This window comes from Schizosaccharomyces japonicus (assembly GCF_000149845.2).
Source record: "Schizosaccharomyces japonicus yFS275 unplaced genomic scaffold supercont5.3, whole genome shotgun sequence".
NCBI classification, from domain to species: domain Eukaryota; kingdom Fungi; phylum Ascomycota; class Schizosaccharomycetes; order Schizosaccharomycetales; family Schizosaccharomycetaceae; genus Schizosaccharomyces; species Schizosaccharomyces japonicus.
The window spans coordinates 2,722,072-2,744,116 of record NW_011627862.1 but is presented as its reverse complement, the minus strand read 5'-3'; the positions used below and the strand labels follow the sequence as shown (position 1 = coordinate 2,744,116).

Sequence of the window (22,045 nt, the reverse complement as noted above, 5' to 3'; positions counted from 1 at the left end):
GAGCACGTTGTGCAACGTGCTCGTTACCTTGCTTATGTGGGGAAATTCCGCAGCTGCCCCGCATGGGGGTCGTCGCCAAAATACGATAAACCGTCGCAACACTCCGGCATGCACTGTCACTGAGACTCAACATGTCGCGACCACTCTTACCAAGTATGAAACTGTTGCCGAGTTGTGCACTGCTCCGGCGGTAACGTCTACTATTCCTGTTACTGTTACCAAGTACTTTACCGCTCCTGGCGTGTACACTGTGCCCTGTGGATGCGCCGAATCGACCTCTGTCGTCACCACCGTCGAGAACGTCCCTGCCAGCACTGTGTACGAGACAGAGACTGTTACTGTTGTTACCGAAACCGTCACTGTCCCCTCTACCGTCACCAGCACTAGCTACGCCGCCAGCTGCAACTGCTATGAAACTCAAGTTTACGTTTACAACCCCGCAGTTACCCCGGATTCTACCACCGAGGGATCTGCACCTGTCAGCTCCGCTACCACTACCACCACAACTCAAACTGTTCCCGGCGATAATGGTAGCTCTGAACAAGGCTCGGGTTCTCCTGGCTCTCCTGTTACCGTCACTGTCACTTCGACTTATTATACCACCTTCGAAGTTCCCACCACGGTGACATGGACGACCCCTACTACTGCTACTTTGGGTACCGAGACCATCACGGTCACTGAGGTGCCCTCCTTGACGGTCTACACCGTTACCACTACGGTTCCTCAAACGGTTGTCGAGTCTACACTGTGATCTATGTCACCAAGACAGCCGTTGTTCCCGTCACCGAGACCTTTACTTACCCCGTCACCGTCACCACCGATGTCTATGGCAGTGCTTCTGTCGTTACGACTACGGTGACTCAAGTTTCGTCTCTCACTACGTTCGTTAAACCTACTGTCACGGTCACTGAGGGTACTGTCTACACCACCACGACCGAGACTGACGTCGTCATCGTCAAGGTCCCCACTACTAAGACTGTTACTCTGACCCAGCAGCCTTCCGGCAGCGTTGTCACTGAGACCATTAGCAACAGCAATGTCTACTACACCACCACTGTCTACGGAAACGACAGTGTCACCGTCCCTACCTCTGTGGCCAGCCCTTCTGCTGTCACCGACTCCTTCGTTTACAAGGGTACCGTCTACACTACCGTCTTCTACGGCAATGACACCACTGTTGCTACTGTCCCTACCACCGTCAGCCAGCCTGCTTCTGCCGGCACTGACGGCGTCTCTTCCAACGTCCTCGTCTACACTTCCACTTTCTACGGAAACAACACCACTGTAGTTGTTCCTACCACTGTCTCTGAGCCTACTCCTGCTCGCTCGAGCGAGACTCCCGCCGAGAAGGGCTCCGTTTCCGTCTACACTACGACCATCTATGGCAGCGACAGCACAGTCGTCGTCCCCACTACCGAGACCGGCTCTGCTCCTGCTAGCTCTGGTGCCGTTCCCTCTGGCAGCGTTGTCTACTCCTCTGTCCCTGGCAACAGCAACGTTCCCGTTGCCTCCTCCAGCGTGACCAACTCTGCACCCGTCGTCACCAAGGTCGTTGTCTCCTCTAGCGATGTCGTTTACACGACTACCCTCACCGGCGGCGACAACACCGTCGTGGTTCCTTCTGGCTTGACCAGCTCCGCTTCGAGTGTCGATTCTGAGGCTACTCCTTCCGGTAGCATTGTCTACAAGACTATCTACGGCCCCAACAGCACCGTTGTCGTTCCCAGCAGCGTGACCAGATCTGCCTCCGGCAGCTCTGAGGCAGTCCCTTCCAACACCGTGGTCTACAAGACCATTTACGGTAACAACAGCACTGTTGTTGCTTCCACCACTATTGGCAACTCTGTTCCCGTCTCTAGCACCGGCTCCGTTTCTGAGTCTGCTCCCGTGAACACTGTTGTCTACAAGACCATCTACGGCCCCAACAGCACTGTTGTCGCCTCCACTGTTGTCGGCAGCCCTGTTCCCTCCAGCACCGGCTCCGTTTCTGAGTCTGCTCCCGTGAACACCGTTGTTTACAAGACTATCTATGGTCCCAACAGCACTGTTGTTGCTTCCACTACCCTCGGTAACACTCCCGCTTCTAGCACTGGTTCTGTTTCTGAGTCTGCTCCCGTCAACACTGTTGTCTACAAGACCATCTATGGCCCCAACAGCACCGTCGTTGCTTCCACCACTATTGGCAACTCTGTTCCCGCTTCTAGCACCGGCTCTGTTTCCGAGTCTGCTCCCGTGAACACCGTTGTTTACAAGACTATCTATGGTCCCAACAGCACTGTTGTTGCTTCCACTACCCTCGGTAACACTCCTGCCTCCAGCACTGGTTCCGTTTCCGAGTCTACCCCTGCCAACATTGTTGTCTACAAGACTATCTACGGTCCCAACAGCACTGTTGTCGCCTCCACTGTTGTCGGCAGCCCTGTTCCCTCCAGCACCGGCTCTGTTTCTGAGTCTGCTCCCGTGAACACTGTTGTTTACAAGACCATCTACGGCCCCAACAGCACTGTTGTTGCTTCTACTACTCTTGGTAACACCGCCGTTCCTTCCAACAGCGTCGTTTACAAGACCATTTACGGTGACAACAGCACTGTCGTTGCTTCCACCACTGTTGGCAAGCCTTCCACTGGTGCCTACAGCGACGCCAGCTCTGTCTCTACTTCTGTCCCTGCTGTTACCGAGACTCTTACCACTGGTAGCGTTGGATTCACCACTACCGTTCCCATTCCCGGTTTGATCAACTCTACTCTTGTTCAAATCGTCATTCCCACCAACCTTCACAATATCAACACGACCACTTCCGGTGACTTCGTTCACTCGACTGCGGTTCTTAGCAGCAGTGCTTCTGCCTCTGTTCCCACTCCCGCTGTTGTCACCGAGACTATTACCTCTGGTTCTGTTGGTTTCACTACTACTCTTCCCGTCAACGGCAGCACCACTACTGTCGAGGTCTTCGTTCCCACCGGTAACGTTGTTACTGAGACCATCACCTCCGGTACTGTTGCTTCCACGACTACTCTCCCTGTCGAGGGTACCGTTACCACCGTTGAGGTTTACATCCCCGGTACCGTTGTAACCATCACTGAGACCGTTACTATTGGCTCTGTCCAATATACCACTACTCTCCCCGTCAGCGGCAGCACCGAAAAGGTTCACGTCGTTGTTCCCACTCCCGCTGTTGTGACTGAGACTATCACTTCCGGTTCTGTTGGTTTCACTACTACTCTCCCTGTCAACGGCAGCACCGCTACTGTTGAGGTTTTCGTTCCTACCGGTGACATTATTACCGAGACTATCACTTCCGGCTCTGTCGGTTACACTACTACTCTTCCCGTCACTGACAGCGTTACCACCGTTGAGGTCTTCGTTCCTGGTATCATCAAGACCGTTACTGAGACTGTTACCACCGGTTCCGTTGGTTTCACCTCTACTCTCCCCCTCAACGGTAGCACTGCCACTGTTGAGGTCGGTGTCCCTACTTCCCCCGCTGCCACTACCGAGACTTTCACTTCTGGTTCTGTTAGCTTCACTACTACTCTCCCAGTTAGCGACGGTACCACCACCGTTGAGGTCTTCGTTCCTACTTTCCCTGCCACTACCGAGACTTTCACCTCCGGTACGACTGCCTTCACTACCACTCTCCCTGTGACCGATGGCACTACTACCGTCGAGGTTTTCGTTCCCGAGACTCTTACCACAGTGACTGAGACCAAGACCTCCGGATATGTCGGTTACACTACTACTCTTCCCGTTAACGGAAGCACCATCACCGTTGATGTTATTGTTCCTTCGAACCCTGGAATGACTACCGAGACTCTTACCTCTGGTAGCATTTCTTCCACCACTACAATTGATGCTAGCGGTTCTGTTCCTGGCACCGTGGTTGTTCTCGTTCCTACTCCTGCTCATCCCACTATCACCGTTACTGACTACTCTGCCAGTGTCGGTACTACTGAGACTATTCCCGGATCTGCTACTGACACTGTTAAGATCAGCGTTCCCACTGCAGTTTGCTCTGGTGTCCGTGGTCTTCAATACGCTGTCTACAACTACACTCTTCCCTCTAAGAAGAAGTTCTGTGACCAAACCGTTACTGATGTTTCTGCCTTCGACAGACCCGCTTTCTTCGGTTCTTCTGATCTCGATCAAAGCGAGCCTATGTACAGTGGTGTCTTCAGCGTCGACCAATCCGTTCCTCAATGGGCTTCTTCTTACAACCTTCCTTCCTATCCTCCTGATGGTTCCATGGGAACCATTAAGAGTACTTGCAAGGCTCTTATCTACCAATTCTTCTTCAGAGTTCCCAAGGATGACAAGTATTCTTTCTTCGTTGAGAACGTCGATGATGTCTTCTATGGTTGGTTCGGCGACAAGGCCATCAGCGGCTGGTCGAACTCTAACTACGATGCTTATGCCAAGTGGAGTAAGACTACCTTCGAAACTGGTATGGGCGAGTGGGACCTTGGTGAGTTGAAGGATGGTGAATACCTTCCCGTTCGTCTCATTGTTGCCAACGGTTATGGTTTGGGTGGTTTCTACTTCTACTTCGTCGACGGCGAAGGAAACAAGCTTGATACTTCCGCCTATGCCTACACTAAGACTTGCAACAAGTCCTTCTATCCCTTCGGTCAAGAGAACGGTGGTATTGACAACTACTAGTTTCATTAATGAGTTTTTCACAGTTTTCCAAGGATGGGTATAATATTAGTAATATAATCTTTATAATAGGCTTCAAATTAAGCTTGGATTTTGGTTTGTAGCGTGTCTTGTTGTAGTTTTCTTACCCAGGTGTAGTTAGCAGTTTCCCTTTTCGCATTTCTTCATACAATGCTCTTTTACTATATTTGTTTATTACTTTGAGGCTTGACTATGTCCGCTTAAAAGTCGCTTCAGGTCCGCTATAGCCATGCGGAAGGCATCCATTGAATCTTTGGAAACAAAGACGGAGCTTCCAGACATTCTAATGAAACCTTCGACCATGATGTTTTGGTACATTCCTTCGGAGTGAACGAGTATGCCGTCTGCGTCTTCAAACGAACCGCTTCCGCCCTTGGCAGTTCTTAACACAAGTTCATCTTTCCATGCTGTAGCTCTGTAATCCTTCACCTTCTCTGTGTAAAGGCGACCGTCATCGGTATATCCAGCGAGCGGCTTTCCCTGGGCAGCCATGTAACCCAATTCAACAGCTGTACCTGGGTCCATATCCGCAGCACGACGGTAAGGATTTATACAAAAAACTCCAGCGTCGCATTCATTCATAAGGCTTCGATCCATGGCAGCAATTTTCATGCTCGTTTCAAAACCAGGGCTTGAATCTTGAACGTCAGCCTGGCCGTCAAATGGAGCCACTCCATGAAGCCCGTATTCTCGACAAATAGCCTTCATCTTTCCGAATCTTTCAAGCGCATCTGGCCAAAAGACCGTATCACCGGCCAAGTAAATTTTGTACGGCAAATCGGTTTTGACCATTTTATACTCTTTGTCAAAACTCAAGTTTCTTGAACTAGTTTATGGGGTTTTATAGTGTACAGTTGCCAAAGATGAAGAGCTTTTTATTAGTGTAACCTTCATTGATAAGTAAGATAGTTAATCAGTAAATGTGATTTTGAAGCAGAATTAGAGAGCTTGTACTTCAGTTTTTGGCAAATGTTCATGCTTCAACTTAATAGAAAGATAATGTAGCAATTTCCCCATACTTCATAGGGACATTGTGTCTAGTAGCAAATATAAAAGAACCCAGGTATAAAAGGAGCGTAAATGAAGAAATGGTAGTTAAATAAATAGGTTAGGATGGAGCAGAGAGTATTTCTAACACCATAAACCAGTTGCTGTTGAAAAGTTGTATCATGTGGACAAGTAGCCGGTCCAACAATTTTAAAATAAGACAAACAGTTTACTTAAAGATACTCAACAGTATAACCATGGCCCCATGCAGTTGATCCGTCAACGATTAGAACAAGAGCGTAACCTACGAAGACGGATAATGCTCCATAAATATAAGCCTTTTTGTCTGGTAACTTATGTAACTCGTTTAAAAAGGTTGACAATGTAGTTAAGGCTCCACAAAAACCGTTTTGTACACCATACAGTACACTTCTAGAAATATCGCTTACGTGACATATGCGCGGAATCATGAACATGATTGACAGAATAAGTGTTCCAAGAATATTAGCAGCAAAAGTTCCCCACGGCAAGTAAGCTGAGCTTTTGTTAAGCCATAAACTAAGGTAAAGTCTCAATAGTGCCCCAATAGGAGAAAACACAAGACCAAAGCCGAACTTCCGGTGTGCGTAAGACGTGCTGAATGCTGTATACAATGCTGCACCAACATAAAAACAGACTGCCAATAACGATAAAAAGATACGGACAGCGGTGTGTGTTTTAGCTGGGAATGGGCGTAATAGTCGATGTGACTTAATGGTCCAAAGATGTGTAGTACTTCCCACACGTTTTCCGTACAGTAATGCGGCAAAGGCCATAAGTAACGTAATGGAAAAGATAGAAACAAGACTCAGAAATCCATCACCTTTTGCACGCGTGTAAGACGGCTCAATGTTGCCCATACCAAGAAACATTTCGAGCATCCAAGAGGAGAATGTTGTTACTGATCCGCAATAGCCAGTAGTCAAAGCAAGTAAAAGCGGTTTGTTGGTCGAGTCCGTAGGAAACATGACATTCTCTGTTTGAAGGAATCCCATAAACGCACAACCGCACACTTGGGCCCATACTAAGCCATGAAAAGGAGCACCCGGATAAGTATTAAGACCTTGAATTCCTGAACGCGTGAGATAACCCAGCATTGAAAATATGACAAAGTAAGAAAGTGTCAATATCGTGTCCATAGTTGAAGAATCTAGCCAGTTCAAACAAAAATGACACGCACGGCATTAAAATATAAGTGTTATAAAGAATCCACAGGATTTATCGACTTCAACGATAGTTGGTATTTCCAAAAAAACAAAAACAAGAATGGAATACGCTCAAATCAATAAGATAAAGAACAATCAGTCTTAATGGTAATCGTATCTGTCGCCCAACTCAAACTTACCAGACAAATCAGTGTGTAAGCCAAACCGTAACCGTCAAATGTCAAAGCTAAAATTGCCGTTTGAAATAAGAGCAAAACAACTCAAATTCGCACTTTACAGCTAACAGTGAGTTTCTTTTACGTATAATTAATGAGGATATGGACTCTGGATCCTCAAAACACGAAAAATTAGCTTTGTTGGCTGCGTCAGGATGTTTATTAGATTGGACCCGGTGAATTAGGTCTCGACAGAACTTGGATTACAAACTGAAGTTACTAGTATACACAGATAAACATCATAATTCTATTTCCGTGTAGCCCAACAATCTATATTTTTCTCTCAGAACTATATTCGCTTAAAGAAGGATCAATAGAGTATCTTAACTGAACTAGTAATATAGAAAGGAAAGTAACCCATGCAGATTGCAGAGTAAGCCTCCATAGAAATAGATAGAAGCCATCATTATAACGGTCATAAGACTTGCTCTGTAATGAAGCTGCAAATATAGCAATTCCTGTAACTCTCTAACGTGTAAGAACCAAAAATGATTATTGAAAACTTGAAAGAAAACGACAGGCTCTGAACCTTTAAGAACTTGTTTAAAATGTTGCAAGTACTAATCTCGCAGCTTTTTATTATTACCTCCATTGAATTATGTCATGTGGCTTCGAATAGAATACAACAGGAGTAATCTGAAGGAAATTGGGTGAGACCCAGTTACTGCTTATCGCTTCTTGAACAATTACGAGTCAGCTGCATGTGAAACTTTGTGTTCGAAAGGAAGAGGAATACAGTCAAACTGTCACGAGTTCTCGTGTATTAAATACAGTGAACAGGAAATGCGAGTGTCCCCTACCAGATACCAGGTCGTCAATTCCGCAAAGGTTTAACTCTAGCTGTCTTTTTATTATGGTGATTCGTTAGCGACAAGCAATTGGAAATTAACAAACAAAGACTCGGAATCTAGAGATGAACCTCGTCATCTTTGGGAGACATGTCATAATATCGATTCCAAAGTTCCTCGCAACGATTCTCAACCCAACAGCCGGCAAAGTGAATAACCAAGTCACCTTCTGTGTAACGAATGTACTCCTCGGCAGCATCAAACGAGTTGATCTTTTTAGGCGAAACCAAGCCAACGTGGGAAGTTAACTCTGGGTGATGCTTTGCAAAATACTCAAGGAGCTCTTGTTCATTTTTGACAACTTCATTGGTTCGAAAACTGGGCTCTGTCCACATGTCTAGGAACATACGCATAAGCGGTGTAGCGCGAACGAAAAAGCTTCCAGCATTCAACCCCTCCAGGTCCTTAGACAAGATAAGTCCAATGTTATCCAAGTCTGACATACGGTACTTATCCGGAGTACCAAGGGATGCGATATCGTTTGAGAAGGGAGTATTGGTGAGAAGGCTCTTCAGCAGAACCTTCGGGTTGAGAATGTTGTCCTGCAGGGAAAGTCCGCGATTCATTAAAAGAGCATCTTGGTCGAGGCACCAGACCCACTTCGCATTAGGGTACTTGTCCATAGTTGCAAGAATAGCTGGCATTTTCGCCCAAACGGGAGGAACATCGTAGGTAGACACGTTGACATATTCGAAAGCATAATTGTGAGCCTTGGCGTACATGATTCTGTTTTTCAAACACTCCAAGAATACATTTTGGCCACCTTTCTTATCGGAAGTTTTGCCGTTGCTTGCCAACAGAATGACAATTTCGTGAGACTTTGGTTCTTGAGTATCATCCGGCCGGTATACTGGTTGATAGTACGTTGTCATACCAGGCTCGCTGTGCGTGATACTAACAACCGTAGTGTCTTCATTGGTGCCAGTGCTTCCCCAGGAACTGTCTTCCTCAACATAGAAGCCATTCACGATTCTTCCATCATCGTTGCTGCTTAAGGAAGCTTTATAAGCCCGCAGCCATTCGTTTCCATTGAAGAAGTAGACAGAAAGTGTAAACAAGCACAGAGCGAGTAAAACTGCGAATAAAGCAAGTTTAATTCGGCGAGTAGGGATCATTTTGAAGATGCACAGAAATTAAAGGACTATATATATACAACTGGCTGTGACAACCAGTGTATTAGATTAAAGAGGAGAAGGCGAAAAAAAGGTACCTTCCTAAAGACAAACGAGAAAAGAACGAAGGCCCAGGTACTACTCAAATAACATCCAAGCAAGCGGAAGTATGTTGAAGAACTTTTTACCGTCCGTGAAGCACGAAAAAAAAGCTCGTCTCTCGTAGGATAAGGGAGAAAGGGGGGAAGACTGTGTGAAGGAACGGAACCCGTCTAAAAAAACCAGTAGTAGCTCTTAAGCACAAAGTAAGTGGGAAGAGAAAACCAAACTGCAGCCCTAAAAATGCGGTTTAAACGGCAAGAAACATCAACGCATACTGATGAGTACGTAACGCATCCGCTGAAAGTGAGACGTCCAATTTTTCTTACTCCGTTTTAAGAAGCGAGTGATGAATAAGCGGCAAACGCGGTTTAGTCACGTCATGAATCGCTATCATTTCCAGGCGGCGGAGAAGTGAAACCGCAACTGATGGTTGAGTGTGCGCTTTGACATGGTTATGAAGTGAACGTCTTTGTTAACAGAAAACTCTTGTTTCTGAGTGGTTCAGGCCAACCTGTTTTGCTTCTCCGTAATTTCCAGTTGTTCCTTAGTAGGACAAAGACTTTTAGGCGCGCTTGTGAGCGACCAGTTGTCCAATTAAAAAAATTCGCGCTATTAACCGAGAAGCGATGCGACATATGCCGACACTAAAATGCCACCAGAGATGCGATTGCACAGAGGATCCGCTATGTTCACGACAAGAAAAACTGTTCGGCGAAAGCAGAATTCGCAGCAATTGCTGTTTAAATCCGTACTAATGAGGGGAAGAGAATTATAGCGACAAATCCCTGAGTTGGTGCCATTTATTTTTTGGACGAAGGAGAAACCAATGGAGTCCATCAGCATTAAAGCCACTACATGATTTGTGTGGTGTCAGAGACCTGTCATGCAATAGTTGGTTATCGACGTAGTTAAGACAGAAACGTGGAATTGTACGGTAGTGATAGTATTTTGGCCACATAAGGCAGACGAAGTTCACATTGGGGAAACGAGTTTCACAGCGAACTTTTGGAGTGTATGAATCAAAACAATCAAATTAAAAGACCGCTTGACGAGCGGACAGAGTTATCATTAAACAGCAAAATCACGGACTCTGTTGACGTGAAGACCAACGTCGAGATTACACAAGATAGTCCTGCAAACATCACAAATCCAGGGCAGCCTACTGCAGACCAGCTGGCAAAGGCCGAAGAACATCTGGCTTCCATTGATGAGCATTGGAAACGTGTTGTTGAGGCTATCGGCCATACGAGTTTTCGGGTAGAAAAAGTGAGACAGCCTTATGAGGCACTCATCCGTGCTGTAGCATATCAACAATTGACGACAAAGGCGGGAAAGGCCATTATTAATCGTTTGGTGGCCAAGGCAAGTGCAACAGGCGGATTTCCTACGCCAGAAGAAATACTGGCACTCGAACAGGAGCAGTTAAAGTCATGTGGGTTTTCCCGTAGAAAAACGGATACCATCCGCGAAATTGCTCGAGGGGTGGAAACCGGACTTATACCGTCGTTGGATGCAGCACATGAAATGGTGAACGAAGAGTTAATTGAAAGACTCTCTCAGATTCACGGAATCGGTCGGTGGACAGCGGAGATGCTCTTAATTTTTGGAATGGGAAGATTAGACGTTCTTCCTGCTGGTGACCTGAAAATCCGAGACGGATTTCGGTATTTGTACGCTATGGACAAGTTACCAAGTCTCCGGGAAACAAATGAATTGGGATGTGCCTGTGCGCCCTACAGGAGCATCGCAACTTGGTATTTGTACCGGGTAACCAGTCTTCCAGATTATATCCGACTCCGCAAACGATCGCGATCCAGTTGAGATTCTGTGCTGTTATGGGACGGACGGCTGGAGTGGTAATTTTGTTGTTTGCCGATGCTGTTTTCCTTGTATTGTTGTTTCTCGGTCATGAACATTGTTTGTGGCATTGATGTTTTTTTCAATAACTGGGTTTGTTTTCTTCTTTTTCCGAGAAAAAAATGACCTAAATCGAGACTTTTTCTTCGCTGGTTCTGGCGGGGTTTCTTTTTTCGTTTTAGATTTAAGTGCTATTAGTTTGTATACGACATATTTCAGTCCGAAGAACTGCTTAAAAAAGTAGAATTTTATAATAAACCATGCAGCTTCACTGCGTTTCATTAGCAAATTGTTGATAACAAACAAGAGTTTCAGAAACGCTCGCTTGTTGCGATACGCCGGAATAATAAATCCATGCTTAAAAATAGGCGCCCAGTTTCAGCTATTTCAACGTTTCATCATGTATACGAATGCGGCAAGGTAGAGAGAGACTCAATTCGTCACACAGACGTTCGAAGTTTAGTTAAGGCAGCCAACAGATTGTTGTACCGTCAGAGGTCTCGTTTCATTTGTCCACGCAGCCATCGCCAATGATTCTAGAGAAAAAAGTTCTATCATTTCCGCATTTATAAAGTTAAAAAAAAGGTATCAAAGTAACGAGAGAAACAGCACAGTTGGCACGTCGCACGAACACTGCAATAGGTATTGTATATGGTATCCTGCTCACATGGTGAGCTGTGCATAAGTAAAAAAAGGCACAAACGTCATCAAAACTCATTCAACCGCTTAGTACATGGCCTCAAAGGCAGGCTCATCAGTACCGCAAGTCTCCTTGTATGTCTCAATACCGTGGAAGACGGCATCACGACGGGCGTCAGAGTTAAGGTAGGCATTAACCTCACAAAGACCGTCAGAAACACCGCTGGGTCCGTTACCGCAATCAGTCAAAGGGAAGGTGCGTTGGTTGACGAGGTGACGAACATAGAACTTGTCATCGTCACACTTGAAGACCTCCGTAATGAGGTTACCACCGAAGGGAACGTATTGGGAAGTCTTCAAGGACTGGTTGTAGTAGTTGAAGCTGGGAGCGAGGGGCTTGGAAGGAGTGGTATCAGGGAAGAAGCCCAAGGAAGTCTCGACAGTGGTGATGTGGCTGTCATGAGTGAAGGCCAAGAAGATTTGTTGGTCATCCTCGGAAGTGGTACCGTTGACAAGCTTGAGGATTTGGTTGGCCATGTTGTTGGCAAAAGCAGCACCAACAGGTTGAGTCCAAGGGTTGGAAGGACCGTTTTCGTAGCTGAACTTCAAGTCGTACGAGTACTCCCAGGCACGGAACTCAGTAGGGGTGAAGAGGTCACAGAAGTCGCTTTCACCTTGAAGAGCGTTCTCATAAGCACACAAAGAGAACATGTTGACCACATCGTCAGTGGTGAACTCTTGGCCATCAACCAAGTACTCGGAAAGACGCTTACGAGGAGCCTCAAGTGCCTTCTTCAGGTAAGCCTTGACGACGGCAGAAGAGGTAGAGTTGTAGTTCTCGTAGTTCTTGCAGTCATCGTTACCGGAAAGAGTGTTAATGCTGGCGGAGGAGTCCTCAGGAACATATTGGAAAGTGGTCTCGTTGACGTACGAGCGGCCAAGCATACCACTCATGTACCACTCGGCAGACTCGACGACACGGTCTTGGGCAGCAGTGTTAACTTGGAACTTGAAGTCCTTGTCGTTAATGAGGTCGGTGTAGCGCAAGTAGTTTTGCACACCGAGGTCGAACATCTGGTAGCGACCGCGGTCAGACAAGAGATCGGCATTCTTCTCGAGAATAATAGGCTCCCAGGAGCTAACGAAGTTGAAAGCGTTGTCAGAAATAGAGGAGTTGAAGCTGATAGTACCGTTGGTAAGACGGTTCTCAAAAGCCTGGATACCACCGGCCGAACCGGCCTTAGTACCGGCAGTAGGGTTGCGAGAACCATGACGTTGAAGAATGTGGACCTGCTTCAACTCACAGCTCTCGGGGAAATCATTGTCGAGGAAGTTCTCAGGGGAGTGATAATCACTCAAAGAACCCAAGTGATAGGTCTTGATGTCAGTGTTATCGTAGGAGCCAAAAGGAAGAGTGGAAGCACTGGCCAAGGCAACAAGGCAGGCAACAAGAAGGCTGCGAACGAAAGAAGACATAGATGTAGAGTAGAGAGTAGAATAAAGAGAGTTGTCGGTGACTGGTATTCAACGTGGCAGCAGTACTTGCTCTTATACACACTAACGATCGCAGTATTCCCGTAATTCAGGGCGGACTTTGCGTAACGGCCTCAAGCTGCGCAATTTTTAATCTCAGATGGTTCCAAAACGGGAACTCCGCGTAAAACCTTGTCGCAGCTTAGCGGCACTCCCTGACTAATGGTGTTGTTGTTCATTCGCCACACTAGGGTTAAAATGCAAGCAAGGTGCCCAATGGAAGACAAATGAGCAGCACAGGACGACACAATTTGTCAAACAAAAAATAGAATAGAGAGAAAAAAGACAAGTTCGCATAATGCAGTGGGATGTTGTCAGTAACTGATTTTTTTTGTCGTGGGCGGATTGAAAGACCACCAAAGAAAGAAGCCGAAAGCTGTAACAGTTAGGAGTACTCTGATTGGAGTAGCAGTTTAAAACTGTTCAAATCAATTTCAGTTTCTTTTCAAGTACGCTCAAAAGGAGCGTTTCAGGGTTAATGGCCTGCTCGCTTCGTTTTAGACATTTTCCTCTGTACCCTCCCAATTTTGTTTCATAAACCTTTCTTAATCATAACTTTCAGATTTGTTTCCCTAACTACGACACATTAACTCTCATAGCCAATGTCACATCTACCTCGTCGTTGTCACCACACGAACTCTTCTTCTTTCAAAGCAAGCAGTGGGAATAAAAAGCAGTCGAGGCAGAAACCCGAAGAGCGGGTGCCAGCTGCTCCTTATATACCATTATTCTAACCCTAACCCTGGAAAAGCGGAGTTGTACGTGAACAAAAATGCCTATTGGGATCTACCCACGGGATGCATTGACTAGCGAAAATCCCTGAGACCTCATAGGTCGGCATGTGTGGACGATCGGGAGGGGCCGAGCGTGTGCCGACAACCTCGAGGAAACGCGGAACGCACGGCTCCGAAACACGAGGAGGAAACCCACATGTGAGAGTCGAACTCGCGAGTGGGTCCCTTTGGGAAGCGAGGGAGGCGCGGTAGCCCTTCGTTCGAATCTCAGAAAATCCTCCTTCATGTGGTGGTAGTAGTGGAGTTCAAGGGGGGCCCCCATTATCATCCCACCAACATCCCACTTAAGTTCCACTTACGAATTAGTTAGTAGAAGGAGTTGAAAACGAAATCGCTACCACCAAAGCTCTTACCAAGTCATATGCTTTCGGGCAGTGATCGGCATCGAGCTAGCTCTAAGAGCTACGTGGGCATCCCTTTCGCTTATAGCGTGACGGGGAAACAGCCACACTACGACCTTGACATCAAGTGCGTGTGTGAATACGTGTACTAGGGAAAGCTTTACATAGTTAGAGAAGGGGCATCCCTTTGAAAGAAATGGAATTTGGTGGCAATATCATTGTTCCTAAAACGGATTCGCACTCTTTGTCCGTTCTATCGGTTCTGTAGTCGACGCAATCGCTCTCAGACGCTGCGCTCGAATTTGTGTGCAGCCGGCGCTGTGGGCCATTCGTCCGTCCAGGGTCCAGCACGTGCCCCCACTACACAACCCACTTGCTCGCTTCTATCCCACTTCACCCACTTCACCCACCTTCGTCTTGGCGTGTACAGACACCCTTTCCCCGCTCGAAGCGGGTCCTCTCTCAGCAGCCTAGGCTGCCCTGGGGCGGTCTCCCCCTTCAAGCTTTCTCGCTTGACGTCAGCAGCTCTCTGACAGCTCGGTTTGTCGGATTAGGTTCAACTGTATTTCATCCCTGAGCTAGTGGCATGCTAACGTGAGAACTAGTGGTCCACGTGATGATGACGTATATCGCAGTGTTAAGAAATTGGAAGATAGGCAATGCATGCCGTGTCCCACGAAAGAGGGAAACTAATTTTGCTCCAGACAGGAATTGTCTGTTGTTTCTGCTGAGTTTTTTGTCATGAAATTCGTTCGAAGAAAAGTAGCTCCAAGAACGTGCGGCACGAGTAGCCCCAAGTTCTTTTGCTCGCTCGGGGATGCAGGGCCAGCTGTTTCTCGTCATAGGTAGTTCACCCGTGAGACCCCTTGACCCCTGACCCCTCCTGCAGGGTTTTCGGTCAAGCTCGTTTGTGACAGGGATTGACGCCATTCGGTACTCAGTATCGGCCCCACGTGCAAGAACTCACTGCCGTACGTCATATGAATGCGACTGCTCTCTCCTGAAACGTGCGGACTGCTTCCGCGAGTACGGGGGATTACGATACGAGAAACGACTCACAGGGCTGTTCTGATGCGTTCAGATGCTGCTTTGTTTTGTTATTCCCACCATCGTTTTTGCTGTAATTTTATTCGGTTTCCCTCGCTTCCGCTCCCGGCTAGCCGGCGATCTCCTCGGACCCCTCTTTGTGTTTGCTCTGCCGCCGATCATTCTCCCCGCTAGCGTCAACGTCGCTTATTGGTAATGTAGTTTGCGTCTATTTGCAGCGAACGAGAAGCCCCTGAATGCTAGCACACCGATTATGCCTTTCCTCTAATCATCCCCTCTCGCTTCTTTTCGTTGGCCCCTTTTGACGTAATAAGCGCCGATAGCGCGCCGCGTGTTTTCGCAAGGCTCCGGCTGCGACTCTGCGGTAGCTGTTTCATCAGCTGCTCCTTGCTGATGGTACACGCGACATCGGACAACAGCTGCCTTTGCGTGGGTATTCTGCCGTAATGGACCGATTGCAATTCGTACACTAATCCTCATTCAATTGATAATATCCCTTCCAAAAGAATATAAATACTTGAGCAAAATCCCACTTTTGACCATCGACATCGACAACAATTCCATTGCCTCTTGTTCGGATTCATCTATTGAGAACACTTTGAGTTTTTGCACTCTTCGCTGTCCTTTTTGTTTCGAACACATTAACTTTGATACCCCCAGACGCACATTTGTCTGACTTTACGACTTTCAACTTCTTCTTGATACCCATATACTTTTCCGGTAGTATGCCTTCCTTCACCTCTATCTTTTTGACCGTTGCCACTGGTCTTTTGGGCGTTGCTCAGGCTCTTGAGCTGCCTTTGACGAAGATGCCTCCTCAATTCACCCATTGGGACGAAGACGGAAACTACAGTCCGAACATGACTGTCAGCCCTTACTGGCTTACGTTGAACAACAATACGTTTTCCAAGCGTAATACTCTTTTACTGAGTCGGTGACTGGCCCGCAACGTTCCTTGCTTACTATGTCACCATTGGCCTTGGTACCCCTGCTCAGGAATTCACTGTCCAAATTGATACAGGCAGTTTCGACTTGTGGGTTCCTGCTGTTGGTTGCACCGGCGGCGACTGTGGTTCTGACGATCCTCAACGCTACAACCCCAGTGCTTCCTCTACTTCCAAGAACACCGGTAGCACATACAGCATCGGTTACATTACTGGTGGCTCCTCCGGCCCCGTGTACCAGGATACCCTTACAATTGGTGGGGTTAAATTGACCAACCAGCAGTTCGGTGCAGCCTCTGCCGCTTCTATGGATACCTATGCCAACTATGGCTTCAGCGGTGTCATGGGTATTGGTGCCATGTCTCACTATGCCATGTCTGGAACCTCCCCCCTTTACCACATCTTCCAGGAAAACCTCGTCAATCCTCACATTGCCACCTTCAACCTTAGAAACGATGTCTCCTCCAGCTCCCTTATTCTCGGTGATGTGCCCACGAGCTTGGCCAGTACGGCCTTCTCCTGGTCCCCCAACACCTGCTCCGTCTACTTCTGCAGTACATTGAACTCCATCAAGGTCGGCAGCACCACTGTCAGCTCGACCGCCCTCACTGCCATTGTCGATTCTGGTACCTCAGCCTTCGTTCTTGGCAGCAACCTTGCCGCTTCTATTAATAAACTTCTTGGTGTTACTAGTGGACAACGGATGGCCACTTGCTCTGGTCCTGACATTACTTTCACTATTAACGGCAAGAGCTACACCTTTACATTCAACGACTACGCCCTTAACTACGGTAACGTTTACTGCTTCTCCCTCTTCTACTCCAACTCCTACTTTGACAGCAATGGCGAGATGATTCTTGGTGACCCTTTCTTCCGCAAGGTCTTGACTTCCATCAACTACGATACCAACCAAATTGGTTTCGCTTCCTACAAGTAAGCGTTCTTTTGATATTGAACGTTTTTGTTAAACTGGATACCCCTTTAAACGCTCTTCGAAAACCGGTTGAAGATAAACGCGCGTTCCTTTTACGTCTGTGCACTTTTTTGCACAAATCTCGCATCAAATTTGCTCTGGAGTTATATTATGGTTATGATTGATTCGGTTTTGTTTTTTTTGAATGAATATTAAATTTTTGCTTTACTACTACATTTTTTTTCGTTTCGGCGGCTGTGGGGTATAGTGTCGGCTGCCGACATGAAGTGTCGCATAGTCTGTTATAGCTACGGGTTACTTCCTGAATACTGACAAGGGCTGAAGGGGTCTATGCAAGGGACCTTACTAGACCAAGGATGTGAACTAGTTGGTACGCGAGATTTTAAGCTACCAGGGTTCAAACAGGGCCCCTGACGAAATGATTTGTAATAGAGATGTCAGTTTCGTCTAACATAAGATGCGAAAACTCAGTTGTAGTTTAAGGATTATACTCATGTGGAGAAATAAAGAACGGAAAAATGGGATGAACAAATCGGCTGGCCACGGGGTTCAAGGGCGAATGTCAACGTTAATATAATCACAGAAGGAGAAGGAGTATCAGGGTCCAGCTGGACGAGTACATGTGCTGCGGAGATTTTAATTGGGCAGGCAAACCCTGTTGTGAGTTTGTATTCAGTTGGATATTTAAGTACTGTTTGACCATGAATGCGTCGATTGCGCATTATAGTGTCGGTGAAAAATTGTTGTCAACAGAAGCAGAGCCTTTTTTTGGTGTTTTCATTCAATGAATAAGTATTACGAAGAAGCAATTCATAAAGATAGTAACTTGGTTTTGTTTTTATTTATTTATTTATTTTTTTTTTTTGTTTTTGCTTTATTTGAAACTATTAATTTGGAATTTGTTGTGCTTTGGTAGAGTTTAATGGCGTGTTGAATTTCTTTCTCATATGTAGATTTTCATCAACTTGAATTGTTTGTTAAGTATTTCCAAGGTAACGCGAGCTGTTTAAGTTCTCGCTAAAAAAAAAAAAGGATTCAATTGTTTCGTTAAATAATCAACGATATTATAGCTTCAAACAAGCAAGAATTGTAATGAAACAGCTTATACATGAGTGATAAACGATTTAAGTTTTCGTGTTTAAATTTTAATTCCAATGCTCAATTTTCAACATTAAGAAAGAGATTGATCGGTTTATGACAATCTATAGTGCCGCATTTCCTTGTCTCAACTTCTTACCTTTCTGAACGTTTATATTGCATAAATGCTATAATTGATTGTGCAGACAACAAAACTAGCAGCGGCAAGCATGATATTTAGCATACTTTAACAGTGAAAAACTGGAACTATTATTCGGCGTATCCCATCCACGCACAGTTTTTGTCGCATCCCCAAGCAGTCAAATAATTTAAATGAGTATTTACGTACTCACTCGTTACTTTAAATCCTATGACTTCCTAAATAAGCATGAACGAGGTTACTTATTCACTTTTCTTGTCAATTGAAAGCTCCTTACTCATCAGATATTATAATGTTCAACCGTAACCACTCAATTCGAGACTAAATCAAAACTTGGAGTGAAATTATGAGTTGTAGCTCTGCATTAATGAACTTTCAAATGACTTTTCAAGGGGTACCAGTCAATTGACATGATATTAGTGTGCGGTTTATTAAGCAACCTAAGTACTCTGGAACCGCGTGCGCCAAAAGCGTACAACACATGTCGCAAAATTCTTCTCGAGTTTATAATATTTAATATGAAGGAAGAAATATAGCTCTTAGACTGCAGTCCAAAAGTAATACTAATTGTGTGCGTTCTCAAATCACCTGTTGACCTGCAATTGTTACTATTTGTGTCTAGGGTAGACTGTCGCTTCCAAGCTTACATCTTTTGTAAAATCGGCAATAAACTGTGTGGTGTCTGGTACAGATAGTAATGAATGCTAACAAATATTTGAATGCACACCTACTCCACTAGAATAACTATCTGACTAATATTTAGTTTACAGTAATAAAACAAAGTATATATTAACGAATATCTCTAAAGTCACCGAAACATTCATAAAAATACTTTTTTTGTAGATAACATGTTTCGGGCACGCCTTGTGGACTCTCCAATTTCTGACTTGGGACTATATCGCTTAAGCAGGCTGTCAGCGCATTCGCAAATGAAAGCTTAAGGAGTGTAAGGAGTCATTAACCCGATCATTTTCATCTAGTTTCCCTAATTACGGAGAAGCTCTGACTATTCTAATTATCTGCATCACGCCGTGAGGTATTTTATTCGCCTACTAGTGTTGGTTTCGTTACGCAGTTATCATTTCGCGTTTGATTGCATTCGTAGCTCGCGGACTTTATGGAACAGTAATAATGCCTGTAATTGTACCGGCTTGTTCGCTTAGACTAAGTAAATTCTTGCGAAAAAGAGTCATATGAGCATTAGTGTCCGAGACGCTATTTACTTTTGACTAGTTATTATCAAGAGCAATGTATAACATTCTTTCCTACTCTGCTTTAACAATACCTTGATGCAGCATCCATCTAAAACACCAATTACTTGATTTAATGATGCGCCTTTTATGTGGACTCTCAATGAAGTCTTGGGCTTGAATGAGCATGAAATCAACAAACTATCTCGTACAATAGGTGTGTATGTTCTATAGCTCTTTCCTCCCAGTCTTCTCATGGCAGCTTGGTCCACATTACAATCATGCCCCAAATTCATCTTAATGAGTAATGTATCCAATGTCCTTGTTTAATCTAAGACGAGCCATTATTTAATTGTTTCGTTTGCCCAGAGTATCATATTTCTTAAGATGTTTTGTTGTATACATTTTTCCGCGACTAATTTTGTGTTCCATGAGCCATAAAATGTGCGGTACAATACTAAACAGTTTCACATTCATTCCTTTTCTGGTCTGGTTTGGTCTGGTCGACACGACTCTAGTCCCAATAAACAAAGTCATAGCTATCATTCTTGAACAGTACTCAAGTAAGCTCTAAGGATGTTCTAGGTGAAGGCACTTCAGCAACAGGTTTCCGTCCATCTTAATTTTTACGGTTCAAATGTATAAACGTATTGGCATAAGCCTTTCTAATTAATCCACATTCGCCCTCATGACAAATGGTTTCTCAATTTTGCAACCAATTTTTGTATCTGATACATATGCTTTTTAAACTTCAAAAGTTGGAGGCGTTTTTTAAAGGTTTACTTCTATCCATGCATTCGTCTTTCGTACAAAAAAAAAGAAAAAACATATCATTTATCTACATTTTATAAACAAGAATTATAGACAAAGACCAAGCGATGTATCTACTGAAAAAAAATACAATTGTACGAAATCTATGAAATTCAGTTTACACAACGAGCGGTCATTTTCCGAATGACGCCAGAGAAAACCAGCTTGACTTGGAATAATGTAGAAACTCTCGATGTCCAGAACCAATTTCGGGAGTATGTCGTATAAACCTCCTTCCTCCCTTCCTTTACCTAGCCCCCCTTACTAACGCGGATCTCATTATTGGTGGTGAGTTTTCCAGCAACGCATATTTAAGAAATGCATTAGGTCGTGTCGCTTATCATTAAAATTCCTTACTCTTCCTTAAACCACACTAAATAAGATAAAGAAGGCGAACACAATGCATAGTTTCACCTTTGAATGCACTAAACCCTAGACTTTTACTGTACATTTGCAACATTGACAGTGAACTGCTGTAGGGCTATACGATGAAGTATGGTTAATTACATAAACGAAGTTTAAGGAAACTCTGTCTATAAAGGGCTCCGTTATTTCTCCTTTTTTGTTCTCTCTTTCGCAGCTTCTTCAATGTTTCAAGAGTTTCACTTTCAGTTGAGGATATGCTGCCTCAGTGCCACTATACAATATTTTGTTTGTCCGGACAGCAATTGTTTGGAGTATTGTAGTAGCTTTGCTACACTATGATTAATCTCGGATTTCGTTGACAAAATGCGGTTTCACTCGTATACTACTATGAGTGTATGGACCCGCTCAGCGTTGTTATCTAGACTGAGATGAATTTTCAGGAAGGAATTGCTCCAATAAGGTTGCGAAGAAAATGTACGAAAGAACGAATTACATGGTTCATTCCGACACAGTTTCAACAAGTACACCGACTACAACAAGACATCGCCGGCTGAGCTGCAGTGCTTTTGACTTGTCACTCTTCATTGAACGAAATTCATTCAAAATAATAATAGTAAGAGGGTTCTACGTGCTGAGGAATGATTTTCTGACCTTAGTCAAGATCTCTGCCAAATGTTACGACAGTTGACTATGTTTTATGTGCGATTGCTTCTTCGGTCCATGGATCGCCATTGAAAAAGATACTGGAAACAAAGTTCGCACTTGTGCAGGCCGGTTATAATGAACGAATCGATTAACGCGATCCGTTAACGAAAGAAGTTAAACGAAAAGTGCCGAGTGCAAGCAACACCGCAAGCGTACGGGGTTCACCGAGAAAAAAACAAGAAGGTGATATACCCAATTATTTGCGACATTGAAGTCCGTGTTTCTGTACGTCGTGCTGATTATGACAGAACAATGAAACATGCCCCAATAATCTCGGTTAATCTATTGTTACAAACATCCATTGATCCATCCTCTCGTTTTAAACCATCGTTTACGGAAGTATACTGTTTATAAATGGTGTCTGGTTGTCTGTCATAGTGTAGTTGTTTTATCATGACATTGTTTCATAACAAGTCTAATTAACCGAGTAAGGTTCCTCTGTAATTATGATGCGCAGCTGAGGGGTCTCGTTTGTTGAGTGCCTCATACAATATAGAACGGACCC

At 45.1% G+C, this 22,045-nt stretch overlaps 7 protein-coding genes across 7 annotated transcripts; 3 read left to right on the top strand and 4 right to left on the bottom strand.

The window, feature by feature from the left end:
• Positions 1-754: 754 nt before the first annotated feature.
• On the top strand, positions 755-4,701 carry SJAG_01975 (kinetochore protein fta5; the record flags this gene model as incomplete). Its single annotated transcript, XM_002173166.2, has 2 exons — positions 755-832; positions 961-4,701. 2 exons carry the CDS (start codon positions 755-757, stop codon positions 4,654-4,656), a joined length of 3,774 nt encoding a protein of 1,257 aa, XP_002173202.1. The 3' UTR covers positions 4,657-4,701.
• On the bottom strand, positions 4,620-5,556 carry SJAG_01974 (nucleoside 2-deoxyribosyltransferase). The gene has a single exon (XM_002173165.2). The coding sequence runs from the start codon at positions 5,464-5,466 to the stop codon at positions 4,849-4,851; it is 618 nt and encodes a 205-aa protein (XP_002173201.1). The 5' UTR covers positions 5,467-5,556; the 3' UTR covers positions 4,620-4,848.
• SJAG_01973 (hypothetical protein) lies at positions 5,490-7,302 on the bottom strand. Its single transcript, XM_002173164.2, has one exon. The coding sequence runs from the start codon at positions 6,837-6,839 to the stop codon at positions 5,895-5,897; it is 945 nt and encodes a 314-aa protein (XP_002173200.1). The 5' UTR covers positions 6,840-7,302; the 3' UTR covers positions 5,490-5,894.
• A 686-nt stretch (positions 7,303-7,988) lies between these two features.
• SJAG_01972 (alpha-1,2-galactosyltransferase gmh3) lies at positions 7,989-9,044 on the bottom strand (the record flags this gene model as incomplete). Its single annotated transcript, XM_002173163.1, has 1 exon — positions 7,989-9,044. The coding sequence occupies one exon, from the start codon at positions 9,042-9,044 to the stop codon at positions 7,989-7,991; it is 1,056 nt and encodes a 351-aa protein (XP_002173199.1).
• Positions 9,045-9,987: 943 nt separating this feature from the next.
• SJAG_01971 (DNA-3-methyladenine glycosylase Mag1) lies at positions 9,988-11,376 on the top strand. The gene has a single exon (XM_002173162.2). It carries the CDS (start codon positions 10,158-10,160, stop codon positions 10,962-10,964), a length of 807 nt encoding a protein of 268 aa, XP_002173198.1. The 5' UTR covers positions 9,988-10,157; the 3' UTR covers positions 10,965-11,376.
• Positions 11,377-11,726: 350 nt separating this feature from the next.
• SJAG_01970 (thiamine-repressible acid phosphatase pho4) lies at positions 11,727-13,115 on the bottom strand (the record flags this gene model as incomplete). The annotated part of the gene is made up of 1 exon (XM_002173161.1): positions 11,727-13,115. The coding sequence occupies one exon, from the start codon at positions 13,113-13,115 to the stop codon at positions 11,727-11,729; it is 1,389 nt and encodes a 462-aa protein (XP_002173197.1).
• A 2,964-nt stretch (positions 13,116-16,079) lies between these two features.
• Positions 16,080-17,235, top strand: SJAG_01968 (pepsin A; the record flags this gene model as incomplete). The annotated part of the gene is made up of 2 exons (XM_002173160.1): positions 16,080-16,206; positions 16,286-17,235. 2 exons carry the CDS (start codon positions 16,080-16,082, stop codon positions 17,233-17,235), a joined length of 1,077 nt encoding a protein of 358 aa, XP_002173196.1.
• Between the last annotated feature and the right edge of the window lie 4,810 nt (positions 17,236-22,045).

What these genes read in the sequence shown, in the direction of transcription:
- SJAG_01974 (XM_002173165.2), bottom strand. Translation starts at nt 5,466, where the DNA reads ATGGTCAAAACCGATTTGCCGTACAAAATTTACTTGGCCGGTGATACG.
- SJAG_01973 (XM_002173164.2), bottom strand. Translation starts at nt 6,839, where the DNA reads ATGGACACGATATTGACACTTTCTTACTTTGTCATATTTTCAATGCTG.
- SJAG_01971 (XM_002173162.2), top strand. Translation starts at nt 10,158, where the DNA reads ATGAATCAAAACAATCAAATTAAAAGACCGCTTGACGAGCGGACAGAG.